At 49.3% G+C, this 15,373-nt stretch overlaps 1 protein-coding gene across 10 annotated transcripts in view; it reads right to left on the minus strand.

The window, feature by feature from the left end:
• Positions 1-15,373, minus strand: part of LOC114589172 (FK506-binding protein 15-like) — an 82,970-nt gene that overhangs the window by 36,833 nt on the left and 30,764 nt on the right. For 6 of the 10 annotated variants that reach the window (XM_077922359.1, XM_077922355.1, XM_077922354.1 and 3 more), the window contains 3 exons: positions 14,987-15,158; positions 13,837-13,973; positions 13,154-13,237 (listed from right to left, as the gene is read on the minus strand). In XM_077922359.1, the coding sequence (XP_077778485.1) occupies positions 13,154-13,237; positions 13,837-13,973; positions 14,987-15,158 (393 nt within the window). Of the gene's footprint in view, positions 1-7,208; positions 7,726-8,023; positions 8,121-8,845; positions 9,442-12,269; positions 12,378-13,153; positions 13,238-13,836; positions 13,974-14,986; positions 15,159-15,373 lie in introns of those variants that run through there. The other 4 variants (XM_077922360.1, XM_077922356.1, XM_077922353.1 and 1 more) reach the window with 1 other exon arrangement.

The following is a 15,373-nucleotide window of genomic DNA, read 5'->3' on the forward strand; positions in this document are numbered from 1 at the left end:
GACATTCTTTCACCTCTGGTGGACTTGTCCAAAAGTGAAGGCCTTCTGGGAAATGATCTATAATGAGTTAAAAAGGGTATTTAAGTATACCTTTCCCAAGAAACCAGAGGCCTTCCTCTTGGGCATTGTTGGCCAGAAAGTGTTAAAGAAGGATAGAACTTTCTTTATGTATGCAACTACAGCAGCAAGAATACTTATCGCAAAATATTGGAAGACACAAGATTTGCCCACACTGGAAGAGTGGCAGACGCAATTGATGGACTACATGGAACTGGCTGAAATGACTGGCAGAATCCGAGATTTGGGAGAAGAAACAACGGAAGAGGAGAGGACTGGGAAAAAATTAAGGACTATTTACAAAAACAATATAAGTTGTATGAATGTTAAAAATTTACACGATTCGGAAACTATAGCTTCAGCAATTAGATTTGGGAAACAGGAAATTATATTTTAAGTAAGAAAAGGTCAAAATCTAAGGTAATACTATGTTTAATTTAAGATATAAGTAACTGATGAAAAGTATGTTAAATTTAGAGGTATAGTATTTGAAAAGTACAAAATAAGGTACGAAACAAGGTAATAATTTGCTGATATCTTTATTATAAAGAATGCAGGGTAAGGGAGATGCGAGGAAGTCCAGTTAGTTATATAAAAAATGTGTTGAATGGTTGGTTTTCTTTTCTTCTTTTTCTTTTTTCCCCCTTGTTCTTTTACTTTTTTCTTCAGTGTATGTTTCTAACTTTGTATTTGAAAACTTAATAAAATATTTATATATAAAAAAGGGAAAATCCTTTCGCTTTTCTGGGGTGCAGGGAAGTCTCAGAGCCGGAGGTTGGGGAAGGGACCCCCTTTGCTCTGCCCTCTTCTCCCGTCTTAGATTCGCATGGGGGTCCCCGCCCGAGCTTGCCTGGCCACCGGGCCACACAAGGGCCGCGCTCTACGCGGCGCACCTTGCTAGCCGCGCAGCTGTCCTCCGCGGCTGCGGAGCGGCCCTGCGCCGGTGCCCAGCCCCTCTGGGCGCCCGCTGCACTGCCAATGACAAGCGGGTGACGTCGCGGGCAGGGAAGGCGTCGCTTTCTTTCCCGATCCTTCATCCTCCCAGTCTTCCAGCCCTTTTTTGGGTTGGAAGCTCGTCTCGTTCGCCCTTCTCCTTTCTTCACCCTGCGCGCAATTTTCCTCCCTCGTCTCCCTCCCCATTTCTCCTTCCTGACTGACTGACGGGCTCAGGCTCGGGCTTTGGCTCGGGCTCGGGCAGCCACAGCATCAGCGGTGTTGGCGATCGGCGGCGCGGGGGGATGGCCCTCCCGGGGGAGCCGGCGCTGCTCAATGGGGTTGCCAAGGAGACAGGCCGCCCCCCTCCCCCGGCCCGGCGCCCCCGCCGCGCCAGTGCCCGTTATCGAGCTGGTGCGCGCCGGGCGCCCTATAAAAGCCGCGGACGCGCCAAGCGTCGACAGGCAGAGCCAGCGCGGCGGCGGCGCTCTGCTGGAGGGGCGCCGAGATTATTGGGGGGGCTCTGCCCCCCCAAACGAATTTTTGAGGGGGCTCGGGCCCCCTCAGGCCCCATGGAGTCGGCGCCTATGAAAGGGTAAAGAGCCAGTGTGGTGTAGTGGTTAAGAGCAGTGGACTCGTAATCTGGGGAACTGGGTTCGCTTCCCTGCTTCTCCACATGCAGCTGCTGGGTCACCTTGGGCCAGTCACACTTCTCTGAAGTCTCTCAGCCTCACCCACCTCACAGTGTTTGTTGTGGGGGAGGAAGGGAAAGGAGAATGTTAGCCGCTTTGAGACTCCCTAGGGTAGTGACAAAGCGGGATATCCAAACTCTTCTTCATCTTCTTCTTCTTCTTAGAAATTGTATCCCAGAATTCTTTTATTCTCTTGCATTCCCACCACATGTGTATAAAGGTACCAACCCCACTTTTCCCTCTCCAAGAAACATCTGAACTGTTTTTGTACATCTTGGCCAATTTGGCCGGGGTTAGGTACCACCTGTATAACATCTTCATCACATTTTCTCTAAGATTATAGCATGCAGTGAATCTTATGTCCTCCTTCCACAGCCTTTCTCACTCCTCCATATATATTGTGTCCAATATGTTGGGCCCAGTGTATCATAACCCATTTTAGTTCCTCCTCCTTGACTTCCCAGTCACTTAAGTCACATTCAAAGTACATGCTTCCCTCCCCCAAAGGATCCTGGGAATTGTAGCTTGTTCATCGTGGAGCTACATTTCCCAGCACCCTTAAACTTAAGTTCCCCGGCTGGCTGCATACACATCATACGTTTAAAGCATGTATCTTTCCCCCCAAAGAACCCTGGAAATCATAGTGTACCCCTCACTGGGCTACAGTTCCAAGCACCTTTAAACTAAAGTGCCCAGGGTACTTTGAGGAGAATGTGCTTTAAATGTGTGGCATTTGTGCAACCTGGTTGCATATGCAACATAAATTTAAATTACATTTCTCACCTTCAAGTTCCCCAAACCCTTAACAGACCACAGTCCCAACATTCTTTTGTCGTGAGGGGGAATTGCGTGCTTTGACAATGTAGTGTGTTCACACCCTCAGTTGCTTTACTGTGTAAGTCGCTTTGAGGTACCTGAATGCAAAAATAATGTGGGATTTAAGAGGTTTGGTGATGCATCTTACTCTAAACACCCATGATATGTCGTAGAAAATAATCCAACTCTGGGATCATTTCTTGAGGTTAATTCTTGCACTGAACAAGTGGTGTGTGCCTTTCATTCCCACACACTGCTCCAGTAATGTTTGCAGCTGAAGCCTACATTTCAAGAAAGTTCCAGGAATCAGTGAACAGAAGCATTGCTGATTTTTCTACAATGTCTTATAACGAGCTTGTAAAGCTTCTGTAACCTGGGTAGCCAATTCAAAATTTGTGGTCACCAGAACATGCCCTTGCTACAAAGGGCCTGCTGCACCACTGGAAGATGGAGTAAGATGAAGGACAAGGGTGTGATATCTTTCCCTGTCTCTGCACCTGCATCATCTTCCTCCAGCTCAGAGCCAGAAAGGTAAGACAGAGGTTTGTTTTGGCTCTCTGTTCACACCCGGCAAGTGCAGAACTAAAGCAAGCTGTAGGCTTCTAACCATGTTTGGGACTGTGGAGAGTGTAATTATTTTTATCCCTCAGCAGCTCTAATGTCAGAAGAAGGCCTCAGACTTGACTCACTCACAAGAGCACGTCTAACTCCTTGCTCTGATGAAGGGAGCAAGCAGGCCTTTTTTCTTCTAATAAAGAGTTAACTTCACTTAATCCATATGATTTCTTTCTGGCTGGCTCGCTGAGAACAAACTACCACCGAAGGAGCATGGTGTGTCCTCCACCAAAGGTACTACCTCTCCTCTAACACCCCACACACTAATAACACACACACAGGTACTGTCCAGGATTCAAAATGGCACCCAACATCCAAACATCAATGAAGACCCCCCCACACACACACCTTGAGCACTCCTGAGCTGAATCTAGCGATCATATCCCTACTTGTGGCTGAACATATGCCACAAAACGGGCAAAGTCATGCCAAACTGAAATTTCAGTCTGCCATCTTGATTCAAAATGGCACCCAACATACAAACAGCAACAAGGTCTGCAGCCCCACCCTGGGAACCCTCATGCCAAGTTTAGTATTATAAATGGAGAGTTCTCCAATTGTATAGAGGGTAAATGGGCAAACCATTTCCCAAAATATCAGTCAGGTCAACATATTCCTCCAGCATGACATAGAAAAAGTGTGGGGGTGGGAGGGAGAGTTGGACTCCCCAGAGTTGGAATTAATAGATGGCAGAAAAAGCCAGTGTCTTGTCAATAAGTAATTCCATTTAAAAGCTGTAAAATCATGAGTCCCAGCTCTAGAGAGCAGGAAAGAAGGGGTTGGGAGCGATTCACTGATAAATGTATTTATGCACTGGCTCAATGGGAAAACTTTAGAAATTCATCGGAAATCACTCATTGTATCAATCTTCTCCGTTCCAATGGCACTTAGGACCCAGGGAAGTGAGGTATAAGAGGAGGGGTGAGTGAGCCCACCATAATCCCCGAGATGTACAGACACATCTGCAGGGCCTTCCCAAGGAGTCATGGCCAGTGATATCCAACCACCTCAGTCACAATGCCTATCCATCCTATAGTGGGATGAAGCCGGACAAGACAGAGGGGTGTATTTGATTTGACTCAGGGACCAAGGAGCTGTAAATACTTTCCTTTGTACTGGGATGGGAGTAAGTGTGAAAGACTATATTTGCGTGACAGGGGTATGCCTGGATCTCAGGTTCTCAGGCATTACCTCAATAGAATTAGAACAGAGAGAGGGGGGAAATCAAAAGAAGGGAGATTACCATATTCATTTTTTAAAATGGCAGAAAATTTAAATTTAAAAGACGCATGGAGACATAGATGCCCAAATGAAAAAATAATACACAAATTATTCTGGGGAGGGGTGAGTGAGCCCACCATAATCCCCGAGATGTACAGACACATCTGCAGGGCCTTCCCAAGGAGTCATGGCCAGTGATATCCAACCACCTCAGTCACAATGCCTATCCATCCTATAGTGGGATGAAGCCGGACAAGACAGAGGGGTGTATTTGATTTGACTCAGGGACCAAGGAGCTGTAAATACTTTCCTTTGTACTGGGATGGGAGTAAGTGTGAAAGACTATATTTGCGTGACAGGGGTATGCCTGGATCTCAGGTTCTCAGGCATTACCTCAATAGAATTAGAACAGAGAGAGGGGGAAAATCAAAAGAAGGGAGATTACCATATTCATTTTTTAAAATGGCAGAAAATTTAAATTTAAAAGACGCATGGAGACATAGATGCCCAAATGAAAAAATAATACACAAATTATTCTGGGGAGGGGTGAGTGAGCCCACCATAATCCCCGAGATGTACAGACACCTCTGCAGGGCCTTCCAAAGGAGTCATGGCCAGCGATATCCTGCCCCAAGAGTGTCAGACAGATATCCAACCACCTCAGTCACAATGCCTATCCATCCTATAGTGGGATGAAGCCGGACAAGACAGAGGGGTGTATTTGATTTGACTCGGGGACCAAGGAGCTGTAAATACTTTCCTTGGTACGGGGATGGGAGTAAGTGTGAAAGAGTATATTTGCGTGACAGGGGTATGGCTGGATCTCAGGTTCTACCTGAGACCACACCTTTTCTGTGACAGATCTATGATGTCTTGATGATGCATCCTGAGATGTTTTATGGGAAACTTTAACATACGGATGTAACCATTGATGGGGGCTTCTGGCTGCTTTGTCTTTGTGGCAGTGGGAAGCCTTGTTGCAACAAGAAAGATCAGGCCTACTGGCTGCTGTTTTGTTTCTATCACCTGGCTAAAGTCTCTTGCTTGTGACGCTCGACCTGAACTTATAGAAGTCAGGGTTAGGTGATTGTGGGGTGCTCCAAGGACTCCCTGTTACACCTGAAATGAAAGGGTCTGGAATGTTCCAGAACTGGCAACCCTGGGGAATAACCTTTGCTGTTATGTAAGTTTGGAGTGTGTGACAGGTGGGGTATGTGAAAGAGAGAGAAGCTACGAAGCTCTTTGGTACGATAATTATAATGTTGGAAGCAGGGCTTTTTTCAGCTGGAACTTGCCGGAACTCAGTTCTGGCACATCTCAGGTGGGCGCTATCACTGGCAGAGGAAGGGGTATGTGGGTGCGGGCTGCCCTGGGTGTCATCCCTGTGGAGGAACATCACTACGCCGCTTCCCTGGGATACTCGCCATGCCTCCCTGGGACGCCCGCCACCCACCCGACACTCACATTGTCCCTGCAGGTGGCTAGCCCCACCCCCACGGGCAGCTAGCCCTGCTCCAGAGTGCAGAGCACTAGCTCTGGGTACCATTGCCATTCTAAGAGAATGAGGGAGGTGTTCACGGTGCGTTCTGGCACATCTTTTTCTAGAAAAATGGCACTGGTTGCTGACCCTCCAAGTGTCCATATTTACCAGGGATGTTCCTGATTTAAAGATGCCATCCTGGTTTATGATTTGATCTTGGAGTGTCCCACTTCTCCTTAGGATGTCCCTATTTTCAATGGAGAAAGGTTGGAGGGTGTGGAGTTATCCGTCCCCTGAGCCATCTGAAGGCAGTCCTCTATAGGGAAGTTTTTAAAAAAAGTAATGTTTTATGTTTTTATATATGAGACTTCCGGTGTGGTGCCCTCAGTGGCGGGTCGAGGGAAAGTGCTCTGCATCAGTGGAGCATGCCCAATCACGGTAAACGGGAACTGGGGAAGAGCGAGGTGTTTCACAACACGCTGTGCCTGTGAATACTTTCTTTATCCTGAGCAAACCGTTTTCTATGACTGTTTTTTCGGACTGATGAAGCGTGTAGCAAAACCTGTAATATATCCGGAGAACAGGTCTCCTTTTGCCCACTTGCGTTATTCTCACCAGGGTGGTGGCTTTGATTTGCCTTCCTGTGATTGATCCATGCAAACGGCTTTGTGTTTTCAACTCAAGACCTATTGAAGAACATCTCATCCAGTTCAATCTTTGAAGAACAGCTTTGAAAAACTTTTTCATATTCTCCAGTGTGCTACCCTTGCCATTGTGGCGGCACAGGGTTGCCGTTCTCTGATTGGACTTATGCTACTTGTTGAACGGTTCATTTATTCAGTCTGTGTAACGTTTATTGCACATGCAACTTGTTAAGATACAGTTGTACATTTATCCACTCCATGTTTACAGTATCTCCAGGCTTTGTTTTGCACATGGCACCTTAGTATGTTTGTTACTTGAATGGTTACAAGTCTAGCTCTATTCTAGTTATTATTCTAGTAAATTTGGTTTTATACTTCTAAGCCAGTTTGTGGTGGTGTTGTTTTGCTGCATTATTATTACTGTCACCACATTTGTTACTTTTGTATATACTTTGTAGTTTTGTATCAGAGATGAGGACCAAGGCACCGCCTTGTGCCTATCCCGAGTTTACCATTCAACCTTTGGGCAAGCCACTCTCTGTTTCAGCCTCCTCATCTGCAATACGAAGAGATTACTAATACTGGCCTCCCTCACAGGACTGGTGCTAATTCTTAACATATTGGGTGTATGTACATGAAGCACCTAACGTGCCCTATAAATGGTGAGTCGGTTTTTGGCGTACAGAACCACACAAATACCCCTCCCCTTCTTGCCTTGCTAAAGTGAAAGAACTAAGGCAACAGGGTTAATTTATTTTAATTGCACTTTATTATTATTTTCTTCAAGATCCGGTTTTGCCAAGGTTCAAAACTGGAGGTGAGCTATGGCAATAGGTTAAGTTTGGTTTCCACAGAGAGGAGCTGTTCAAGGTGATACCCATCGCTACTCCCAGCAGCAGCTGGGTCAAAAGTGTGTAGGGTACAGGTGTGTTCGGCAGTGGTGAAGTAAACAGTCAGGACTTTGAAGCTAGACAAAGTCCCCAATTGACATTTGCTACCGAGAGAGAGAGAGAGAGAGTCACCCCTCTTCCTGCCAGCAGCCTCAAAAACCACAAGTTAAGGCCACCAAAGCCCAAATGAGCAATCTGGGGAGGCCCACAGGAAAAACCCCAGCTCCATCCATCTCAGCCCCAGATCAGCAATCACTGAAGCTCTTGAAAAGAAAGTATTGCCATGGCATTTGCCAAGCTGCTTATCCCAGCAGGTACAGGTCATCGTCGTCATCATCATCAAAGAGTGGGGTGGGGGGAGGCCGACCCTTAAGGCTCTGAAACCGAGAGAAAGAAAGGCAGGGTTAGGTCACTGCTGCTTGGCAGAGCAGGCTCTGACTCAGGTGGCCAGCTGAGCAGGACCATCAGCAAGGCAAGCGGGAGAAGGAAGGCACAACATGCCACAAAACTGTAACAATATAGCGCCCCTAACAGCCACAGGAAAGAATGGTGGTGCCCTGGTAACAAAACACTACCACTTTAGTTTATCAAACACCTATTGAGGGCCTCTATGCCTGCCACCTTAAGCCGTCCCAAATGGCACCATACACCACTGCACCCTTTCAAAGCTCTTACCACCTCTTCCTCGTCGTCGTCTTCTGCCAAGAGAGTTCCCAATGCAGATGGCTTGGGAGTGGCAACTTTGAAGAAACCACCCTTGTCCTCAAGAAGACTGCAAGAGAAAAAGACAGAAGGAAAAGGAGAGTGGGAGTGATGCAGTGGTTAACGGACCAGAACCCTGGGAGACCAGAGTTCAAATCTCTACTCAGTCCTGAAGCTCATTGGGTAGTGCCTACCTTACAGGGTTGATGGGGTTAAATGAGGGAGTGGGGGAGTGCTAGCACTGATGTCAATGAATGGAGCAGAGGGGTGTTGAGAATTCCATTCCTCCCGTACTGCAGATGTGTGTGGGATTGTTACATGTCACATGTCTGTTTACATTCCAGCACTGATTGTGGGAGTCTTGTGAGAGGAAGTTGAGATATGCTGTTTCCGCTCTGTATAGCTTTTGTTTTTTGCCGCTCTCTCTCCGAGGAAGAAAGACAGAGAGAGGAGCCATGTTTTCTTTGTTCTGTTACGTTTGATTTAATTTGTAATAAATTAGGCTTAGATGTTACTACTCAAGGCTGAGCTTCTGTTTTGAACTCTGCTCACTGTGTGCTCATGACCCTGGATATGGGCCACATCAGTGTGACGGGAGACCCGAGGAATGAATCCCAGGCGACGCTGCAGTTGGGGGGAAGCAACAGGCCTCGGCGTTATCACCCAACAAGGGGGAGCCAGGGTCTTCCTTTGTGTCTTAAACCCCATGTTATTAGGGGGTGGGGGGGAAGGCACGGAAAGGCAAGAGACTCATAATTGGTACAGTTCCCGTCCCCCTCCCGCCCTGGCACAGACCTGGAATCCGCTTCCATGGGGCTGGACGCTGGTCTTGGCTGTGAGGCTCCAGCCAAGTCCTGCTGCTTGTCGGCTACAGCAGCTTGAGAGGTGGGGCCAGCGGTGTGCTGACTTGCCCCACTCTGCTCCTTGCCCTCTGGACCCGTTGTGGGCCCCTCCATTGGAGGTGCCGTCTCATCCGCCGCTGGATTTGGAGGTGCCAGAATGGCAGTGTCTTTTGTGTCCATTTCACCCTGAGTGCTTGGCCTCTCCTTCTCAATACTGGCGGAGAGCCTGAGAGGCGGCCTTGCAGTTTGAGCAGAGGCTGCACAAGTTTGTTCAACCGGTGCTTCCGAAGAATGAGCCTCAGGAGCTGCAAAAAGCAGACTGTCTTGGGCTCCTTCGAGAGCGGTGGATGGAGGACTGCTTGAGCTTTCCTTCAGATTAGCCAAAGGAGCGGGGGATGCCACTGGTGCTGGTTCTCGGAGAGAGTTGCTGTGGGGATCCCCATAAAGGGGTGCGGCACTTGGCTGCTTCCTTTCCGCAGGTCCTTCCTCCTCGGTGCTGCTGCTCCCCCTTTGCTCCTCCTGACTCTCCAGCAGCTGCAGAGTTGTTGTCTGGAACAAGTAAAGGGGAGGGGGGATTATTTGCCACAAAAAAGACTGCAGCCCCTGATGAAAGTACTGTGTAATGGTTGGTCTCTAACCAGGACTCAGGAGACCAGGGTTTGAATCCCTACTCAGCCACACAGGCACAGCTAAGTGACTTTCACTTTGTAGTACCTTAGATACAACCTGTTATTTCTAGAGAGCTGGGCTTCACCCTCTTTGCTGCTCCAATGCTTAGGAATATGGTGCTACATGCCACCCCAATCTCTGACCAGTGCAAGATTCCAGGGGTCTAGGCACTTAGTCTGTGTTTCTTTGGAAATGAGGCACAGTGTAGACTGTGGTGTCATAATGATACAGTGGTGCCTCGCAAGACGAAATTAATTCGTTCCGCAAGTCTCTTCGTCTTGCGAGTTTTTCGTCTTGCGATGCACGGTTTCCCATAGGAATGCATTGAAAATCAATTAATGCGTTCCTATGGAAACCGCCTTCAGACCAGGTCCGGGGACAGTCTGTCCCCCGACCTCTTCTGAAGGCTGGGGGGGGGGGACAAGGGCTTTTCTTCCCACCCCCAGCATTTTAGAAAACCCCGGGACAGCGGAGGACTTCTCCGCTGTCCGGGGCAATCTTAAAATGCTGGCGGGCGGCATTTTAAAATCGCCCGGGACAGCGGAGGACTTCTCCGCTGTCCGGGGCGAGTTAAAAGCCCCTGGGAAGGCAGGCAGGGGGGACAAAGATTTTCGCCCCCCGCCCGCCTTCAGAAGAGGTCCTGGACCTCTTCTGAAGGCGGGCGGGGGCGAAAGTCTTTGCTCCCCCCTGCCTGCCTTCCCGGGAGAGCGGAGAAAGGCAGCGCGTTTCTCCGCTGTCCCGGATGGCTTTTGAAGGCAGGCAGGGGGGAGCAAGGACTTTCGCCCCCCGCCCGCCTTCAGAAGAGGTCCTTGACCTCTTCTGAAGGCGGGCGGGGGCAAAAATCTTTGCTCCCCCCTGCCTGCCTTCCCGGGAGAGCGGAGAAAGGCAGCGCGTTTCTCCGCTGTCCCGGATGGCTTTTGAAGGCAGGCAGGGGGGAGCAAAGATTTTCGCCCCCTGCCCGCATTGAGAACAGGTCCTTGACCTCTTCTGAAGGCGGGCGGGGGCGAAAGTCTTTGCTCCCCCCTGCCTGCGTTCCCGGGAGAGCGGAGAAAGGCAGCGCGTTTCTCCGCTGTCCCAGACGGCTTTTGAAGGCAGGCGGGGGGGGGAGCAAAGATTTTCGCCCCCCGCCCGCCTTCAGAAGAGGTCCTTGACCTCTTCTGAAGGCGGGCGGGGGGCGAACGTCTTTGCTCCCCCCCGCCTGCCTTCCCGGGAGAGCGGAGAAAGGCAGCGCGTTTCTCCGCTGTCCCGGATGGCTTTTGAAGGCAGGCAGGGGGGAGCAAAGACTTTCGCCCCCCGCCCGCCTTCAGAAGAGGTCCTGGACCTCTTCTGAAGGCGGGCGGGGGGCGAAAGTCTTTGCTTCCCCCCCCCTTCAAAAGCTGTCCTGGACAGGCTTCGCGGACCTCTCCGCAAGCAGCGGGAGCGCTCCCGCTGCTTGCGGAGAGTTGCCAGCATGCCGAAGCCTGCGCGCGCTGAGATCAGCGCGCCCAGGCTTTGCGGCCCCGCCGCCCGGCATTGGAGCTTCGTTCCGATGCCGGGCGGCGGGAGGAGGCGTTCCTGCCCCGCCGCCCGGCATCGGAGCTTGGTTCCGATGCCGGGCGGCAGGAGAAGGCGTTCCCGCCCCGCCGCCCGACATCGGAGCTTGGTTCCGATGCCGGGCGGCGGGAGGAGGCGTTCCCGCCCCGCCGCCCGGCATCGGAGCTTCGTTCCGATGCCGGGCGGCGGGAGGAGGTCCGAGGACAGTGGGGAAGACGCGCTGCGCTTCCCCGCTGTCCCGGAGATTTCCCTATGGGCTTTCGTCTTGCGAAGCAAGCCCATAGGGAAATTCGTTTTGCGAAGCGCCTCCAAAACGGAAAACCCTTTCGTCTAGCGGGTTTTCCGTCTTGCCAGGCGTTCGTCTTGCGGGGTACCACTGTATATAGTTTATTTACACCTGAGCCTGTAATGGAGCATACACTCCAAGAGAGTCCCGTTTTTCCCGTTGCTGCAACCTCTAATTCAAACTGTTTTGATCTGTGCTCTGATCCTGCCTCTCCAGCTTGCTGCATTTAACAGACTGAAAGCCTTTTTTCTTTTGATCACACCATAGTCAACTGAAATCCTAAAACTTCCTCCTAACCAAAACTTTGGCACTCTCTTCAAACTCACTATCTCAAAGCTCTGGGTGGGGCTTCACCCATCTGCTGGCTGGTAGAGCGTCTGTCTTGCTGATGGCCCATCTCTCTGTCTGCAGCACATACTGTATACTAAAATTGGATTGATAAAGAGGTTAGCATGGCCTCTGCAAATTGGTGAAGTGTTCCATTTTTTAAAGATGTTTAATGTTTGACTATGTTTTATATGTGTGTTGGAAGCCACCCAGAGTGGCTGGGTATAAACAAAATAAATAAATAAATAAATAAATAAATCGTAATCATAATCATTATCATCTTCTTCATTATTAGTTCTCTAATGGCCCACCTCTCAAGCGATCTCCTCAACACAGGAAGCTGAGTCCAGCTGTTAAGCGTCTGACTTTCAGTTTCACTCTCCAAGCAGTGATTACATTCTAACACTTACTAAACCCAGTAGTTATGGGCATCTTGCACCCAAAACTCTGGCACCCAAACTCATGACATTTGGAACCATACAAAAGGGAAGAGAAATGATAGACCAGTTCACTCAATCTGCATCTTATTCAGGTGTCAGGATCCATCTGCCCTGGGCTGTACCTTGATGGTGTTCAGGACGATACCCAGGACCTCCTGGCCAGTATAGGACTCCTCCAAGTTGAACTGGCTCCGCAGGGACTGGAAGACCTCGTTCATGATCTTCTTCACCTGGGGCAGGATGATGCCAAAGAGTCAGAAGGCAGGGAAGCAACACCAGAAAGGACAGTGGGCTTGCAAGAGCTTCTGGACAGCCAAATGTGGTGATGATTTCATTTATTCATTTATTTTACAACCAACATACATTATCTGGATAGCATCCACGTGCCAAGAGATGGATGACATTGAATTGTGCTGTTCAGACTAACAGGTAAGAACTCCCGATTGAAGTTACAGAAGTGTGGATTGCCATTGCTTTTGCTGAATGTGACTAAGATTTCTCTCTACTGCTTGTCCCCCCCGCCGCTTTCCTTAACACTTCTTATTTCAAGAGCACTTCAGGGTTTGTTACAGAGAGAGGTTACAGAGTGTGTATTTTTAGGAGATACCTTATTTGTGAGACTGTAAACTATTTTAAACTGTTGTTAACTGCTGTTGCCTCTGCCAACCTGGTGCCCTTCCAAAAGTTTGGGACCAATTAGGCAAGCCACATTTCCACACTGCATTGTGATCAGGGAGTCCAGCGTCTCTCTCTACAAATTGTATACAAGGTAAAATCCCACCCAACTGCCTGCATTGAATTTTTCAGGGTCCTCCAGCCTTTGACAACATGTAATTTATGAGTTGCTTTTTCAGCTAACGCTAAGCTCTATATACAGTAATGCAGTTCAGTCTCTGTATTACTACACAGCATCACACTGGTTCACAGCACAGATGTGTAACAAGCCTGTGGGACACGTTAGAACTACAAACCCTCCATCAAGACGTTTTAAGAGAGCCCCACTGACCTTGCCTTTCACAGGCTCTGGCTGTTCCTGCTCTGGTGACAGCTTCTCTTTCTCTGAGCTTCTTGTGGTTTTAAGCAGGGAAAGCTAGAAGGAAACCAGCATTAACTAAGTGGTGGTCCGCAGACCACAGTTCAGGAGCCCCTGTAATAAACAGTAAGCAGAGAGACCTAGGGCAGACATGAGAAGCCAGCAGAGGTGTTCCAAGGACAGGTGGCTCCTGCCCATTGAGGTGGGTGGGGCAGAAGGCAAGGAGCCCAATGACAGGCAGAGCCACATCCGGATTGGCTGTAAGGAAGAAGGCAAGCCAATGGTGGCTGGGTGAGGGCAGTGCCCTGTTTGCCTAATAGACGAGACTCCACTGACTATCACTTCTTGGGGGCTGCCTGCCAGGAGTAAAAGTAGGTGGAACAACACACGTTAATTTCCCCACTTGTCCCTTTCAATCCTCCATTTAAGAATGAAAGAAGAAGCCCAGCCAGATGGGCGGGGTATAGATTCTTTCATCATCATCATTATCATTATTATTAGATCTTCCAGGGAGGCAAAGAACAGTCAAGGGTGCAAAGCTGGGGGGGGGGGAGGGAGAGGGGTGTGGCACTGGCATAATCCTACGGGTCAGAGAGAGTTGTCCAGGGAGCCACTTCTGGCCTCGGGTGATGACTTTTGCCACCCCTGGGGACTACCTTCTCCAGATTCTCCTTCTTAATGCGGATATCAGCCAGCTCCTCTTCCAGGGCTGCCACCTTCTCATCCAACTTCTTCCCACTCAGCTTCTCCTCCTGGTATCTGCTTTTCATGTCGTCAGACGATTTCTGAAGTTCTGTGGAGGTGGGGCAGAGAGCCGGTTAAAGTGCATGTCCTTGTTTCCATCCACTGCTGTAGCTAAGCCTAAGTACAGCGCCATCTGCACTATATGCGTCAAAAACTCACAGCTTCCCACAAAACATTCTGGGAAATGGGAACATTCTCCTAAGGGTGCTGAGAGGTGGTGGGACACCCCGGTCTCCCACCACCCCCAGCTACAATTCCCAGACTGTTAAACTATGCTGGAAATGGCTGCTTAAGCAGGGCTCTCAACTTCCAACACAACTATTGGCAGCTGGAACGAACCACACTTCCCAGGATTCCTTGGGAGAAAGCCATGACTGACTGCAGTGGCATGATAACGCTGTATAGTGTGGATGGGGCCTCCGTGTAACTTTAAAGACATACAGGTGAAACTTAAAAAATTAGAATATCGTGGAAAAGTTCATTTATTTCAGTAATTCAACTTAAAAGGTGAAACTAATATATGAAATAACTCATGACAGGCAAAGTGAGATATGTCAAGCCTTTATTTGTTATAATTGTGATGATCATGGGGTTTATAGACATATCTCACTCTTACACTGCTCTGCTCTTGCATGCAGGGCAAGGAAGGTGCAGAATCTGCACAAACCCATTTTCTATTATGTTACATTATTTTATTGTTTGTAAGCTGGAGATTCAGTTCAACAAAAAGCAGCATAGAGTTTGTAGAGATCAGAAGCTTGCCTTTTTTAAACAGATGGGATTAAAGTCAAGAGTCTTTTTGGAGATTGTGTGTCTGAGTTTTTAACAGCTACACTGCAGGAGGCCCTAAGGAGCAGGACCTCCAGAGATTGCTGGACTCCAACGCACATCATCCCTGGCTACGCTTGCTGGGGCTCATGAGAGGTGAAGGCCAGTAATACTTGGAGGGCCACAGGATCCCTACCAGCAAGCCAAAGAATTTCCTAGGATGATAAAACGGCTCTGCATGTGCTTGGATAGTGCTCTTCTGCCATTTCAGCGCCTCCTCTCAGCTTCCCTTACCTGCCAGCTGTGCACGGAGTCGGCTGACCTGGGCTTTCTGCCTCTCCGATTCTGTCAGGGCTTCATTCAGTTGGGAGTGGAGATCTATCTCCTGCTTCTGATGACGGGCCAGCTCCAGCTGGAGCTGGGAGATCTGTGCTGTGGCTTCCGCTAGCTCCTTGGTGACCCTGACCTGCAACGCAAAGGAGCAGAAGAGACAGGAGAACATATGGGGAAGGAGAACCCACAAGACGTTTCCTGGGAGGATGCAAGAGCTGTGCTTTTGGAGGCTCCCAAATGCTAAGAATGAGTCTCCCAGGAAACACCCTGCAGAACTGGTCTACTGGCAAGGCTATGAGGAGCAGGGGGAGGCAGAAGCCTTGGGCTTTTCAGTTAGTTCAGGAGAAA

The sequence above is a fragment of the Podarcis muralis genome, chromosome Z, assembly GCF_964188315.1.
Source record: "Podarcis muralis chromosome Z, rPodMur119.hap1.1, whole genome shotgun sequence".
NCBI classification, from domain to species: domain Eukaryota; kingdom Metazoa; phylum Chordata; class Lepidosauria; order Squamata; family Lacertidae; genus Podarcis; species Podarcis muralis.